This window comes from Marmota flaviventris, chromosome 10, assembly GCF_047511675.1.
Source record: "Marmota flaviventris isolate mMarFla1 chromosome 10, mMarFla1.hap1, whole genome shotgun sequence".
NCBI classification, from domain to species: domain Eukaryota; kingdom Metazoa; phylum Chordata; class Mammalia; order Rodentia; family Sciuridae; genus Marmota; species Marmota flaviventris.
In genome coordinates, this window is record NC_092507.1 from 40,099,516 (window position 1) to 40,115,569 (window position 16,054).

The following is a 16,054-nucleotide window of genomic DNA, read 5'->3' on the forward strand; positions in this document are numbered from 1 at the left end:
AAAAAATATTTATTTACATATGAGATAGGGATGGTGGGACATCAAAATATTTTCAGTGCTTAGGAGGATCTGTAAAAATCTTAATCCAGTTTCATGTGCATCATGTATTACCCTAAATTTTATTTACTCAGTTAATCAGCAAAAGTATTTTACAATATGAAAATTATAATACATGTTTAACCCATTCTTTACATAATAAGTACAATTGATTCTTCCTCATTACAATATTATCTGTAAGCAAGAAGCCATAATGAATGCTAGAAAGCAACTTTTATAAATTGTATTAATATCAGTTAGCTCTTAGCCAATAGTGCTATACTTCCCATCTATACAAAAAAAAAAAAAACAGTTCCCAAAATAATCCAAAGAAAATTATTTATTACTTGCATATATAGAACCCTAAATGTCCAACTGGACTGTCTAAATATATGTAAGAAAAAAGAGGCATCAGTTTCTTGTGTTGCAGTTCCCACCTGATTCACAATTCATCTTTAGTTACCTCAAATAAAGAGCTCTGGTTTTTTTTTTTTTTTCCTGAACAATTCAGTTAAAACACTGCCAGATTCTTCACAGCTTCAGTTGTCCCTCCACCTAACAGCCAATCTGTTGCTAGATAATTATCCAGATGTATCTGGTGTGTTTTAACACTCCCAGTTTATTTCAAGGACTTGGGTACAGATGTTGCTTAAGTACATACGGTACCAGAGGCTGGTTCTAATTAGACCTTTTGTCATTTTTTGCTTGACTTCATTTTGACCACCGGGTGCATGATGCAAACGTGTTCGATATTTTTAAGAGCATAAAAATAAAGAAAGCAGTAGTTAATTAACGTTTCATAGCTAAAAGAGAAAGTTAAAGGTATAGAGAATTGGGACCTGATGATTGAAATAAACAGGTAGAGATGATCCCTTTACATTTAGACCTTCCTCCCCAACTCCAGCCCAGAAAACCAAACCCCATCTAAATAGTAAGAAAACTTCCACAACAAATAAAAAGCGGTTAGAAAACTCTTTCCAAAGCATACTTTCAATAGTTTAAAATAATTGCTTTTCTCCTTTTCCTCCAGGAATAGGAGGAATATTTCACATTTTTTAGTCCCTGCAACATTAAGACTCCAGAGTTCATTATGCTTTTCTACTTATAATATGTTTTCAGTTTTCGTAAAACCTCGGTGTGTAAAAAAGACTTTTGCTTTTTCTGGGCACTGTGCTGTCAGTCTGGGTCTCTCCTCCAACTCAACCGCCACCTCGGCGGCCCTCAGCGATGATCTGGCAGGTGCGAGGCCGAGGCCCGGAGCTGAGCGAAGGAGGCCGAATTTACGCAGCGCGCGCACCCAAAGGAGGAGGCAGCCGCAGGCCGGGTTGTTCGAACTTTGCGAGCCTGGCTGCGGCGCGCGGAGACTGGCCGACCCACGTTGCTCAGCGCCAGCTCCCTTTCCGCCAGCCAGCAGCCTGTGCTGCCGAGCCTCCAAGGCCTTTCAGCTCTCCACAATCGACTCAATTAACAGTCCCCTCGCCCCCGCCCTAACAGGGCAACCCGGGTTTCGCGTCCCGGACTCCATCCCGCCCTCCAGCCAGCCGGAGGAGGGCAGGCCCAGCTCTGCTGTGCCGATCCCCGCTCCAGTGGGGCCGGGCCGCAGGGCCGACAGGAGGGAGCCAGCTCTACAGACCCAGCAGGCAGACAGCAAGAAGGCGGGAGGAAGGGCGCGGGGCCTCGAGGGCGGAGCGTGCTAAACTGCGAGCTCTAGCGCCACCAGGGCGGAGGGCGGGGCGAGGGCGGTGCCCTGCCTTCCCGCTCCCGCGGCGCAGCAACTCCGCCGGGCCTCCTTAAAACTCTGCCGTTAAAATGGGGGCGGGTTTTTCAACTCAAAAAGCGCTCAATTTTTTTCTTTTCAAAAAAAGCTGATGAGGTCGGAAAAAAGGGAGAAGAAACCGGCACCATCTCTGCAGAGGCAACAGAAGCAGCAATTGTTTCAGCGAAAAAAGAAGCAAGGGAGGGAGGGAAGGAAAAGGTCAGAAAGGGGGACGACGCGCAAGTGCCTGTAGTGGTGAAGCGAGCAGGGACCTGCGATTTTGGGGACCAACTACAAAGGAGACTGTCACTGGCAGTGCTGTAGCTTGGGAGGAAGCTGTGCTGCTCATTTCGGCTCTAGGGCACAGCTGGCTGGCAGCCGCTGCCCTGTCGGCTGCACAGGCTAGGGGCACAGGCTGGGGGACCGCGAAAGATTGGCGAAGTGGCACAGGACGCCGAAACTGCTGAGCTCTCGTCAAGAGGGCGGCTGAACTGGCTGCGCCCTGGAATTGTGGCGACTCCCCATACTCAGGGCTTGGCCTCCTCTTCCCAGGACCCTCCCCATCTCCGGAGGCACACAGAAAACCGGGAAAGACACGAAAAGAAGGCGACGGCGGCAGCTCAATGAGTGTCTACAGCAGAAAGCCAGACCTAACTCAGTCGTAGGCGGGAAGTTACCCGTGAGCTCCTCTTTGCAGCTGAGATGCTGCGGCGAGCTGCTCCAGCGACCCGAACCCGATAGACGCTTCCCGCATCGCTACCCTCCTTGCTCAGGCTGCCGGGTGTCCCGGGACCCGGTGAGGCCGGCATGACGGGCTTGCCGGGTCCGGCCGCAAGCTCGGCAGCCTTGGGAGTTGCGCGCCCAGCCCGGCTCCCACGGCCTCTGAGGCTCAGAGGAGCTGCGGCAGCCCGGCGGGCGGGCTCCAGAGCCTTCTAGAGCGGCAGTAGCCCGCAGCTCGGCCCCCACCGGACTAAAGGCTCCTCTTGAGAAGCCGAAAACATTGGAAATTATTTCGACCTGTAACTGGAGGGCCACGGAACTGCTACTCCTGTCTGCCTTTGGCGATCATCTTTAACTCGCGGAGCACGTCAGCATCCAGCCACCGCGGCGCTCTCCCAGCAACGGAGGACTCCCGACTACCCCATTCCGTAAGACGGATGGAAACCGAGCCCCTCCGAGGACCTGCCCGTGAAGTTCTGGCTCAAGTCACCACTGTGAACAAGGGTGGGTTAATGTCTTTTCTTCCTCCCAAATGCCTTTTCTTCCGCGGTATTTTCTACCCTGACCTAGTCCCTTAAGTCTCCACACATATTCCTCAGAGATCTGTAAGTGTAAGTGCGTGACATTTCTGCCTACACCTCACGTCCAGAGCAGTTAACCAGGAATGTCTGTGTGTCTCTCTGTTGAATCACCAGGGGGTTGTTGAATCTTCATAGGGGTTAAGCTAAAAAGCGAGGAAAGGAGCCCCCCCCCCTCCAATGGCTCAGTTTTGCTGAATAATCACGTGTGAATCGAGGGGCGGGCTTTTGGCAGGCAGATCTTACTAGTATTTACTACCAAGCTCTACTCCAGATTAACCATCCCAGTCCTTCTGTCAGTCTCCGATGCCATCATGCAGCCTGGTTAGGAGCAAAGGAAGGGGGAGAAAGAAAAACAACTAATTCATCTTTTCCTGATCGTCAGGACCCTAAAGAATGGCCGAACCTTGGGGGAACGAGTTGGCGTCCGCAGCTGCCAGGGGGGACCTAGAGCAACTTACTAGTTTGTTGCAAAATAATGTAAACGTCAATGCACAAAATGGATTTGGAAGAACTGCACTGCAGGTTGGTATCCAAAGAGGTGGGGAAAACAGGTTAATAATGTTGTCTACGTGAACCAGGTCTCTAGCATGACAGCTTTTAAACTTTCAGGGGTACAAATTTTCACTGTTTTTAAACCTAGTCGGTTGCCATATTTTATATCTTTAAGTGGATCCAGCTCCCCAAAATGACGTACTTTGAACAAACTCGTCAAATCCAATAACATCCTCCATACCAAGAGGATTCTAGGTTTGGTCTTGATTTTTGGAATGTTTTTGTGACGGTTGGGGATTTTAAACTAGTGATAGGAGCACCGAGGACTGTTTGTTTTGTTTTGTTTTAGACAGTTCTGTAAGCACAATATTATTATTATTTGAAGTAAATGCACTGCTATTAATGGTTTCATGTACTTTACCCTCAATAATTGCCCTTAATGTTAATTTTTTTGACTACTAGCAAGGGTGTTTTTCCTTCAAATGCTTCACGTTTTGACAAACGACCTTTCCTCATTTGGAATGGGCACAGGGACAGGATGTACATTTCACAGTTAATATAATACCATCCACCCATTAAGGAATGAAAAGAAATAAAAAGTTTAATTTTCTAGTCAGAGCTCAGCTGCAGTGTTTTTGTCCCTGCGGTCATGCCGTGGTATGCTCTAATTTTCAGTAATTAGGTTTACAGGCAACAATTGACACATGTCCAGCTGCCAAATATGTACCTGATAATTTTTCCCCCTCCAAACGTTATCATGTAACTTAGTAGAAAGGCTTAGAAACAGAAAAAAAAAATGGAAAAGTAGTCTCAAATAGTTGCTTTATCAGACTTCTTATGATATTTTTATGAACTGTTCTTACTTGGAAGATGTTTTTGAAAACCCAGTGGGAAGAGGGCTTTTAAATGGCTTTGTTTAGAAGGCTTTGTTATTATAAGAATTAGAAGTTTTAAGTGGCAGAAGTTTTAAGTTCACATACTCTGTACATTTTAAATTTGAATGCACTGGCCTTGTAAAACTTTCAGTATTAAGGAAGATTATTCATAGATACTAAAATATTTATCTTGTTATTTCAGATAGATTAAGTAGGGAAAGAATTTTTTCCAACTAGTAGTTTTAAACAGGTTTGTGATAATAACAATGCCACAAATGTAATATATTGAAAAGTTTCCTACTGAAGAGTCCAGAGATTATCTCAGTCTCACAAAGTATGAATCCATGTTCAGAATAAGATCTCACAGGACTTTTGACGAACAAGAAGATTGGACAATTAATACTAAAAAAAAAAAGTTTGGACAAATATTTTTAATACAACTCAGCAATCATGTTCCTATTAAACATACTTATCAAGATAATAACACTCACTTATTGTGACTTAGTACATAACATGAAATGAAACACACACAAACAGGAATCTAGAGGCTTATTTTCAGTATGCCTCTGAAGTTATGTCATAAGAAAGAAATTTCTTCAAAACCTTTCTAATATTACTATTATTTTCTATGAGAGATGGCAAATTTCTTCTACAATTATATTTATTTAACTCAATTGCAAAAGCTTTCTCTTCCTAGGGTTAGGTTTTCAATCAGTATAATAATGAAGGCCTTAATCATACATTTGCTTTGCAAGGATCCATGGGGTCTCTCTCGTTTTTCTCACTCTAGAGTTCTTGAATGTGGCCAAATCTTTAGAGAGAGTTGTGGCAAAAATTAAATTGTATTAATTTTTAATAACCAAAAAGTATATTTCCCTGAAGTTCTTGAAAAATAAATTGTCTTTTTTACTATTGCCATAAAGGAAGGACTAAAGGTTCACAGGGTTGATCAATTGGGAAACTTAATATCTTGACCATCTATTTAGTTTACATTTCTAAAATATATTTTATTTATAATTCTCAGTATATTTTATGTTACATAATTTGTGATTTTTAAAAACATTTCAAAGAAATAAAATTAACTTTGTATTTTCCAATGGATTATTATTTAACTTAATAAACATTGTCTTCTGTGCAACCTATTTATTTTAAATTTAGATTATTATGAATATACCTAAATATAAATGAAACTAGTTAAAATGCTGAATTTTCTGGCATGTTAATGAATAATGTTTCTCACAACTAAATTATATTACACTTGCATGCTGTTCTACAAGATATTTTTTAACTATGAGAGACTAACAGACACCTTTTATTAAAGTGAAATACATTTAAACAACAGTAAATAAGTTTTCGGGATGTGAATTATTTCATGTTGATAGCCCATGTTAATAACACATTTTGACTTGTAAAATTTTGGCAATTTACAAATAGTTATTCCTAAATGCTTATAATAACTATAAAAGTAAATGATAGGCTCACCAGTTCATTGTTAAATGGGCTGAAACCACAAGACAAAGCTGTCCGTGCCCCAAAACACACATCAAATATCTTGGTTTTTGCTTTTGCTCTCTTGAAAATCAGGAGGTTAGTTAGAACTTTGAGAAATAGTAAATAATACTGTAGGATGACTGTTTCATCCTTTTCAAGAACAGCTGCCAAACAATCATTTTCTATCTAATAAAAGGTATAACATGAACTTAATTTTACATAAATTGATATAATAAGCATTATAGAACACTGTGGCTTATTTAATGCTTTAATAATCAGTAACATTCTGTAATTTGAAATGAAGGATTCTAAACATTGAACATAGTAGTCAATAGTAAAGAACTTGCAAAGAAAAATATTTTAAAATAAATATTTGGAAATTCGAGGTTATCAAAATCTCTATTTAGAGGGAAATTGTGAAAAGTAATCATTTAAGAAAATATTAAGTCTGGATTTTTAATAGATCAATTTTACACTAGGTGACACTTATTTGGGACTTTAAAGAAACTCACCATCCTTACTTGTTTTCAGTAGCTATTTAGAAACAAATTTTACTCACATTTGATTTTCCAGAATTAATACTGTAGGCACATTTTATGAACATGTATGAGCAAATAGGAGAAGGAAAATCTTATTTAAATCACAAATTTATTTTCTTTTATTTCAATGAATTTATGAAAGAAAATATGCAACTCCTCATGGGAAATAACTGAATTGTCAGCAAAATTTACACAAGTTGCACAACTATTATTGATCAATTTATCCCACTTCTGGGCCCATTTAAAATATTCCATCAAAGAAGCTCAATTGTCAGAAGTATTCTATTTTTACTAATTAGTACTTTCCTTCAATTGAGCCCTTCGGGAGGAGTTGCTAGGAATCTAAGGACTGCATTAAAAATAGTTATATAAATAGGACAGATAGATATTTTAAAATATTCCTGTAGCATAAGCACTTGAAGGATTCTGTGTTGTTACTTCTTTTCTAGGTTATGAAACTTGGAAATCCCGAGATTGCCAGGAGACTACTACTTAGAGGTGCTAATCCCAATTTGAAAGACCGAACTGGTTTCGCTGTCATTCATGATGCAGCCAGAGCAGGTTTCTTGGACACTTTACAGACTTTGCTGGAGTTTCAAGCTGATGTTAACATCGAGGATAATGAAGGGAACCTGCCCTTGCATTTGGCTGCCAAAGAAGGCCACCTCCCAGTGGTGGAGTTCCTTGTGAAGCACACGGCCAGCAATGTGGGGCATCGGAACCATTCGGGGGACACAGCCTTCGACCTGGCCAGGCTCTATGGGAAGAATGAGGTCGTTAGCCTGCTGGAGGCAAATGGGGTTGGGGTCGGGGGAGCAGCAAATCTGCAATGAATATGGGAGGGCTTTCCCACATTGCCTTTACTTTGTCAGTTAATTAGTTGGCTGTCTTGACTATTTTAATATCTTTTGTTAAAATATAGTTTTTTCATATTTTAAGCAGCTAGTTAAAGCTTCTGAAACTGCCCAAGTGGAAATCTTGCTACAGGTTCATGAATATATTTAAACATCTTTTTCACTGGCAAAATCTTGATATCTAATGTGTAATTGCAAATAGCTTTGCCTTTCTTCTCCACATTTTATCAACTACTTGACTTTCTTTGCTTACCCCTTTGCCAATCACTATATCCAACTTCGAGACTTTGTTTATAAAATGTTTGTCCTGATGCTTCTTTAGCCTAATTAAAACACTTTTTCCAAGCAGGCAGACATTTTTCTGTGATTTTCACTCCTCTATAACCCACACAAAACATGCCACTTGCTAAAAACTGTACTAAAAGTTCACATGATGTTTTGGAAAAAGTTAGACCATTTGGAAAACTAGATGTATTCTGTTTATGATTCAATTATTATTTTCTTTCTCTCCCAACCTACTCCACAGAGAGTTTACTTGGGACTCATTTCTGCTTTAAAAAAAAAAGAGAAGAAGAAGAAGAACAGCGTTTTTGAAGCTCAAAGTTGACATTATTTCTGTATGAATTTCTCCAAATATTCTCTTTTCTTTTTCTCAAAGTTAAAGCAAATAGTTGAAGAATATTTTTCAGAAGTAGCAATCTGAAAACAAATACACATTAGCTCTAAAAAACAGTTTTAAAATGACACTTTAAAAGTACCTCCCATTAGTTGATTTTTTTAAAAAAAATTTTTAAATGAAACATTTGTTTTAGTAATTAATACATTCCCCAATATTGTACCATAAGTATACTGAATGTAATACTGGACTTTTCTCCCTGAATCTCAAAAATGTAAAATTACAAAATGTTTATTAAAATAAAATGCAAATACAATTTTGATGGGTTAAAAGATTCAGCAAGAATAATTATAAATTACATATGAAGGTCATAACTGTCTAAGATCTGCATAATAATAAATGTAGAAATGTTTTCAATAAATAAATAAGCCAACCTTCCATATGGCTCTTGATTTCTACAAAACTTTTTGGTAAAGTAGTATAAAATCATTTTTAGAAGTCTGATTAACTAAAAATAAAATAGGAAATAGAGACATCTCAAATTTCTAAGAGGATTTCCCAACATCTACTATTTATTCTGTCATATTAAAGATTATCACCAAAGGATTTCAATTCAGTTATCATTTATACATTTCAAATAATTTATTTATCACCTCCCACATGAACAAAGGTGTTTTATATGAAAATCCCCTCCTTCTGCTTCATAAGCTCTCCGCCCTTGCTTCAAAGAGAAAAAAATACTTAAAGCTTTATTGAAGGGCATGATTCTGATGGCTGCCCTTAAAAGGACTGGAATAGTTGCAGGAAAGTGATTTTCAATCATTTCTTTTCCATGAAAAGATGAAAGAATATAGGAGTGCAAGTTTAATCCTTTTCATTTTTTGAGTAAAATTTACATTCCCTAGGTGTAACAAGACTTTGATTTCTGTTACCTTTAATAACAATTTACTACATAAAGTTTTGATGGCAACTTTTTTAAGAAAAAATAGAAATTGACCTAATTTTGAAGGAAAAAACATGCTATGTTTAAAATACAGTAAACATTCAGGATATGTTGCTTTTGTGTGCTGAATATTTTCTAAGCACACTACTACTGACAGTAATTTTAAAAACCTTACAATCTGTAACTGTCAAGTTGAACGATTCTGAATTTAAAATTCAGGTTCCATTAAACATCACAGTATCCACTATGTGTCATAAAGTAAAATTCCCCTTTAGAGGTTTTTAAATATAAAGGCATATGATCATAAAGCCAAAGAGGAATACTTCTACTACTGTTTTGTTCTCCGGTGGTCTGAACACAATAGAGGGAGGGGAAGAGTTATCTTTTCATCAGCCTAAAATTTGGTAGGCATTAAAACATCCTACAGTACTCTGGTTCTTCGCAGGAAGTAGCTTTACTAAGTATTTCAGAAATGAGTTATGTGGTCCCCTCTAGGAAATATGAAAACCATTATTCAATCTCTCAAAAAACCTCGACAGTATACTGAAATATATAGAATGGAAAAGACGATACTGCTAAGTTCAACCGGGTCTAACTTGCAGGGAACTGAGGTCGGGGGAGAGATCTGAATTTATTCAGATACAAAGAGTGAGGATGCAAGTACTAATTAATAGGGTGCCCAGAGCCTCAGGGGACAATGTGGTAGAAAGCATAAAGACAACGCAATGATGCGCTCCAAAATTTCTTCTCTGCATTCGCATCCACATTGCTAAACTCAGGCTCAAGCCTTTGCTCGGTTATCTAAATCCAGGCTTACACCTGGGACAAGAGGTGGGGCACGTACAAAACCTCAACATATGCTCTGGTATCTGAACCACTAAGCAAAATGCTTTTTATCCTATTTCAGTAGTGAATCAATAATTTTTGATGGACATTTTACACTTCGCAAGGTATGATGAGCTCATGTACACACGCACACACGCACACACATACACACAGGGTAACTGACAAATACATAATAAGGCATTCTGTTTTGGGAAAAGCAATTCACTTGACGATATGATAAATTTCCTTTATCGTATTTATCAAACGAACATTGTGGAAACCATGGCCCGGGACTGGTTTCGAAATCTCAGTTCCCTAAAAGGTGTTTTCGGCTTTTAATGGGAGTAGAAAGAAGTAATAGTCCAGAAGCTCTGGAAGATCGCAGTGCTAGAGCTAGAGCGAGAGAGGGTCGTACTTGCAGCCTTCCAGACTACCCTAAGCAACCTTCACCAAAGGGCTGAAAAGGGGGAAAGTCCCCGTCTTGGTCTCTGTACTATTTTGCTTTACACTGCAGTTTCAAGAAAACAGATCCACGCAGAGACATAGTGAGAGGCAGGAAACAAACTTTCCGCCTGAGACATGGAGCTCTGCCCATAGCCAATCCAGGTTCTACCGAGGGGCTCCGAAGACATCCTTTCGGTCCCTTTGAAACTCTCTCCAGATTCCAACTCTGGCTCCAGGTTCCCTAGTAAGGAAGCTGGAGCCCAGCGCTTCCTCACCGCCTGCAGAAAAACCCAGGGTGGGGGTGGGGGAGCTTCAAAACCGTTAGGTTGCTTTTTTTTTTTTTTTTTTTTTCCTCCCTCGCTAAGGTTTCTTTTCTCTTCTCTTCCTGTCCAAATATTTCAAATTTCCGCGCCTTAAATAACAGTCTCCTTTTATTTAGTTAGTTTCCTCGGCAGGTTTGGCCGCCCACTTGTCTCTGTCCCTCTACGAGCCTGAGACGCCACGGGCGCCTAGTTGCTGCTTGCAGCCCCCTCGTGCTGCCCCAGGCCCAGTTTGCACCGCATCCAGCGCGCGACTAGAGCCACTGCACCCTCCTGCCGCGACCTCGCATGACCCAGCTGTCCAGGCACCCAGAGCCACTAAGGCCGCCCCGACCCGGACGCCTGCCTGCTTCTCAGCTTGACTTCCCTTCCCGAACTTGGGAGCGTCTTCTGCTTTGGGGTTTGGATCACCATGGCTCTGGAGCGGCGAAAGGGCTGCAACTATAGGAAGGCAGCGGAGAAGGCCAGTGGCCGAAGCCAGCCCCAGCCCCCACCCCGCGGGTAACCTTGGAGGCGCCCTCGGAGTGAGTGTGAGCGCTGCCGCGCCAGCCGGCTGGGGCTAGCTGGCGCTCCGCGCAGCGGGCAGGAGGCGGGAACGTGGGGGCGGGGAAGGGGAGCGGGGCTCGGCGCCTCCTGGCCGCCACCACAGCGCCCCGGGAACTGCGGGTTACCCAGGCGGCCAGCCCTCACCCCCGGTCCTGGCCCTCAGGCAGCGGTCCGCGAGGAGGCGGCAGCCACCCCACTGGATAGTTCTGGCGACCTGTGCCTGAGGACTGGGGCCGAAGGGCGGCGTGGGAGCAGGAGTGATCGGGCGGGTGAGTGCCTAACTCTCTGCAGAGGTGAGCTGGCGGCAGGGCGACTGGAGCAACTCGGTGCCCAATGCCAGTGCCAGCACTCCGTTCCTCCTCCCCCCATGACAGCTGAAGAGAGACGGTCTCTAAGCCTGACGTCCAACTGAGAGGAGACAAATGCCTCTTTAGCTTCTTAGCCCCGGCACTATTCAGAAAGTTACCCTGTGATTTTTGTCTTTCTCTCATAAATTACTAGAGGTACAGGACCAAAAATGCACGTTCATTCCGAAAGACCCTCAGCCTGAAACACAGTGAATTAAAGGACTGTTTAGAACACCTAGAGGGAATCTTGTTGTTGTTGTTGTTGTTTTCAATCCCAAACAGTTCAGAAAATCCACTTGAGATCTTAAGGGATGCCTCAAAAGAATAAAACTCCCCAGATTTGGGTGTAGGCTCGGTAAATTAGGTTTCAGGGAAATGTTTTTGCCATCTGCTGTAGAAACATTATGAGAACTTCAGGTGTTAGGATGTGGGTTTGGAATTTTCTGTGTTGTCTTTAATCCTCACAGACATGAAAACAGCTTGGTAATGCCCCGCAAGCGAGCAAAGGTTATCCTTGCCACCACAGCACCTGTGAAAGCACAAGTGGAACTCACATATTTTCCTTCCTGAGTTCTAAAATGGCTTCTGAACTGTCCAGAGGTACCAGCATATACAGGGGCGGGAGAGGGGGGTGGCCACCGGGAACAGGAGAGTTTGTACACTTAAAAAACACACACACACACATATTATTATATTAAATTTTTTGCATCTAACTTTCCCCTATCCTCATCTTCATCAATCCAAGAAGAATTTTAGTGCAGGCCTACTTAATAATTTTTATATACTGCCTTTTTCTCTTCCCTCACCACCACCCCAAACACACACACACACACACAGACACACACACACACACACACACACACACACCAGCCAAAAACATCAACTCTTTAAGGGAAGAAGTAAGAAACTACCAATCCTTATCCAACTACACGTCATTTATTTTGAGCACTAATAAATCCTACAATCAATGCTATGAAAAAAATAGTTCACCAGGACCTCAAACACCTTTAACGGGTGTAATTAGTGATGTTGTCTTTTAACATGAAATCAATGGGACAGATTCTGGAATTGATAGGTGAAAAACTCAAAATTCTTCCTGGAAGTATTTGGAGACAGAGGCTTCTGCTCCTTGTATTTCATCGTACAATAGTCTTTTAGGAAAAAAACAGATACTTTTTCTTGACCATATATAAAGCAGTATCATGTAGACCAATTTTATTTTAGTTATATGCCTTAAATCTTCAAATTACTTACATGAATAGTGAAAATTCACATATAAAGGAAGACTGCCAACATCTTTTAATGTTGAATTTTTAATTTAGAAATTCAACCAAATTATCATAACCATATTAAAATACAGTCCCCTCCTGTGTTCCCTTCAGTGTTCTGTTTGCTTAAGCTGTTGAAAAAGAAGTCTTCCCTGAGTTTAAAAAGTATACTTTGGATACCTGACTTCCTAAAATAAAAAATAACTCACTGATATTTAGGAATAATTATTCTATCATTTGACAATTCTGTATATAGCTAATGTAACAGTACCTCCTTCTTACATTTTGGAATTATTATATTGTACATTTTGGGCTCCTTCGAGCCCACATAGTTCATGTTCCATAGTTTTCTCCCCTAGATGTTTTTGTTAAAAAGTAACTGCCTCCAATGATACAGCAACATTCTGATGCCCATTCTGCTAATTCAAACACTTAAGACCAAACCTATTCAGACTATTTAAAAATGACATGTGTTTCTTCTATTGTCAAAGTTTAGAACACATATGAATAAATAAAATCATTTGGAAGCCTAGAATAGTTTACAAACCAATAACAATCTTATATTGTGTTGATGATTCAATATAAATAAAATACTTATATATTAGAAGAATAATTGTGATCAAATTATTAAATTAAGCAGCATCTGATGATGATTAACACTATATATTCCCTTTTCAATACTCAAATAAGTGTGTGTTGTGTTATGCTTTTTAATTGTGAAAGATAATTTTACATAATAATCATCATAAGGAAAAAAAAGTAATTGAACACCCCAGAATCTCTTCTTCAGTGTTAAGTAAAACAAAATTAAGAATAGTGGTTAACTCCCTTCTTCTTCTTCTCCTCCTCCTTCTTCTTCTTCTTCTTTTTTTACTTTTTCTTTTCTTTCTTTTTTCCTCTTTCTCCTCTTTTATTTATTTATGTTTTGCTTCCATATTTTAGATAATGAACAAAAAAAATCACATGTAGAGATTTTTTCTTTATTCCTACTTCCTCAGCCATCTCTCTATTCTCAAAATTTTCTTGAACTTTTTAGTTTTCATCCCCATTAATTCAAATTTATCATAGGCCTGAGTCAAAACACATTCATTTTTTATTTAAAATAAAGGTAAGTGAAAAAAATGGATATTAAGTTATATATATTTTGTGTATTTATGTTTGGAATATAAGTTAGTTGAAATGCTAAAATGTTTAATATTTTGACATATGCTAAGATTTTTAGCATAGAATCAAAATGTAAAAAACTCTAAATTTAATTTTTACTCTTCAGAAAATAATTTAACATAGTTTAATTTGTCATAATAAGAGAAAGGTAATTGTTTTAACTAATAAAAAGTTAAATTATTAATACTTATAGAAAATATGAAGAGAAGACTATGATATCAAATCCAAAGCAATTTTTAGAAAATAAATTACTCTTGATAGTAAATCACATATTTTAATTTTGGAGTACATTATTTTATAGTTACATTTTGTACTTGGCACATGGACTAACATTTTCTGTGTTTAAATTTTTCTATTTTATGTAATAAACAGGTAATCAAAATAATGGGGTTTTTTTGGTCCTGTTATGTGAGAATTTTTTAAGATATACATGTGTATGTTGAAATATTTCTTACTAAAATTCAATACTAAAGAAATGGGCATTTTGAACAGAAACTGCCAATTTATCTTACATTACTATTTTAAGGTATTAAATTATGATCGTATACAGAAATATAAGCTGACAATTTTGGAGGATGTTTGTGAGATCATTTTCATTAATGAGCCAGGGAAAAATAAAAATTAAAATCTGAATACTGAAACAATGATGTAGTTCTACCTGTTATTATTTCACATTCTTATCATGAGACAAATACATATAAAACCCACTTACCATTCACAATTTGTAAAGTTCAAGTATTAGAAATAGAATTTTGATGGTGATAAGAGGAAGAATGGATAATTTCAATGTTTTAGATAGTAATAGCTCTAGATTAATTAAATATTAGTTATGTGATGGATAATTTGCTAAAGAATCCAAAAGAAAAGATGAAACAAGACTAAAAGATATTTGCCCAAGAATCAAAATGCAGGACAAAGAAGACCAAAAAGATTTTTTTTCATTATATCACAATAATAAATATAAGCAAATTAGTTTTCCTACATGAACAATTTTCTAGTTTCCTGTGAAATTTTCCACTATTTTCATTTGGATAATGTTTTAAAATACAAAGCAATGGACCTCACTATTTATAGTAATATGTGTAAATCACATACATATTTAACTTACATACAACAGACACATGTTCTACCCCAAAATAGCAGCACCAAGCTTAGCACCATTCTGAAAGGGTTAGTGGATACAGCTGGACATCTGGACTAGACTGAGGGGACTGTCCAATGTGAAGTCAAAATAGGGCCACATAGGAGAGAGCATTGAACTGCCTGAATGCTGGCTAATTTGCTCAAAAGTAATCAAAATGGCTCTGAGCTAGTATAGTTATTTAAATATGTGATGTACCTCCTGGAAAAGCAAATAGATCTATACAAAATCAGTTAAAAGAAGGAATATTTTATTTTTAGTCTAGAGGGACATAACAGATATAAGAAAAATTTTAAGGTGGCAATATAATAAAGAATTGTACATATCAACATCAGTTGAAGATCAATAATTGCTTTCAAATTCTTTTAAAAGACTTACTTATCATGTTTTAAAGATTTTAAATGCACAATTTTTTAAACATGGCTATTACTTAAGAATACCAATACATATTAACTTATTAATATTCTAATTTTTAAAATTCCCATGAAAAAGTACTCCAAAATACTTTTTGGTCATCAGACCTTATTGAAAGAACTGATACCATACGCTGAGGTCAACAAATAAAATTTCTGGCTTATCTACATAGAAAAATTTAAAGATCAGTGCTTTCTAAGGAAAATATTATCTCAAAATACAAGGATGAAGATCTGTGAATTTTTAGTTCTACTTTCTTTATTCCTATAAGGAGATTATATTTAGAAACAATGTAATATTAATATGAGATTGCAATAGTAAAGTAATATTTTATATTACTTTGAGTTTAAATATATAGAATTTAAACAATAGAACAGTGTATGGCTGCTGTGAGTTTATTCTACTTATCAACAAAACATACTGAAGAGAAATCAGATCAAAACAGACATAAAATTCAAGCTACAGGATAACAATGATATTAAATCAACTGACAGAAAAAATATCTGACACAAAAATCAGTTCAGGGGAAAGGAATAGGAAGGGAAAATATTTAAATCTCTTTCCATTAGTCAAAAAAATTATTAGTTTCTTATATAATACTGTAGAAAATTAAATCTTAAGCATTTATGAAAGTGTTATGAACATCCTAAAAATAAGTGGTCTCTTTTTAGGAAGTGTAATA

The 16,054-nt window shown here is 38.4% G+C and overlaps 1 protein-coding gene and 1 long non-coding RNA gene across 5 annotated transcripts in view; both read left to right on the forward strand.

Moving 5' to 3' along the window:
- The first annotated feature begins 1,784 nt into the window (after window positions 1-1,784).
- On the forward strand, window positions 1,785-7,696 carry Cdkn2c (cyclin dependent kinase inhibitor 2C). 2 transcript variants are annotated; one of them, XM_027945050.3, is made up of 3 exons: window positions 1,785-3,016; window positions 3,476-3,615; window positions 6,940-7,696. In XM_027945050.3, the coding sequence occupies exons 2-3, from the start codon at window positions 3,487-3,489 to the stop codon at window positions 7,321-7,323; spliced, it is 513 nt and encodes a 170-aa protein (XP_027800851.1). In that variant the 5' UTR covers window positions 1,785-3,016; window positions 3,476-3,486; the 3' UTR covers window positions 7,324-7,696. The 2 variants fall into 2 exon arrangements, with proteins under 2 accessions (XP_027800851.1, XP_027800852.1); XM_027945051.3 differs by lacking the exon at window positions 1,785-3,016 and having other exon boundaries at window positions 3,334-3,615.
- A 2,780-nt stretch (window positions 7,697-10,476) lies between these two features.
- LOC114100250 (uncharacterized) overlaps window positions 10,477-16,054 on the forward strand; it is a 68,677-nt gene continuing 63,099 nt past the window's right edge. For all 3 annotated transcript variants that reach the window (XR_011708832.1, XR_011708833.1, XR_003584029.2), the window contains exons 1-2: window positions 10,477-11,016; window positions 11,202-11,307. This is a non-coding gene — a long non-coding RNA (uncharacterized lncRNA). The remainder of the gene's footprint in view (window positions 11,017-11,201; window positions 11,308-16,054) is intronic.

Bases quoted from the DNA above. Each gene is read 5' to 3' on its own strand.
- Cdkn2c (XM_027945050.3), top strand. From the start codon at position 3,487: ATGGCCGAACCTTGGGGGAACGAGTTGGCGTCCGCAGCTGCCAGGGGG. The intron at 3,616-6,939 runs GTTGGTATCCAA...CTTCTTTTCTAG, and splicing joins TTGGAAGAACTGCACTGCAG to GTTATGAAACTTGGAAATCC.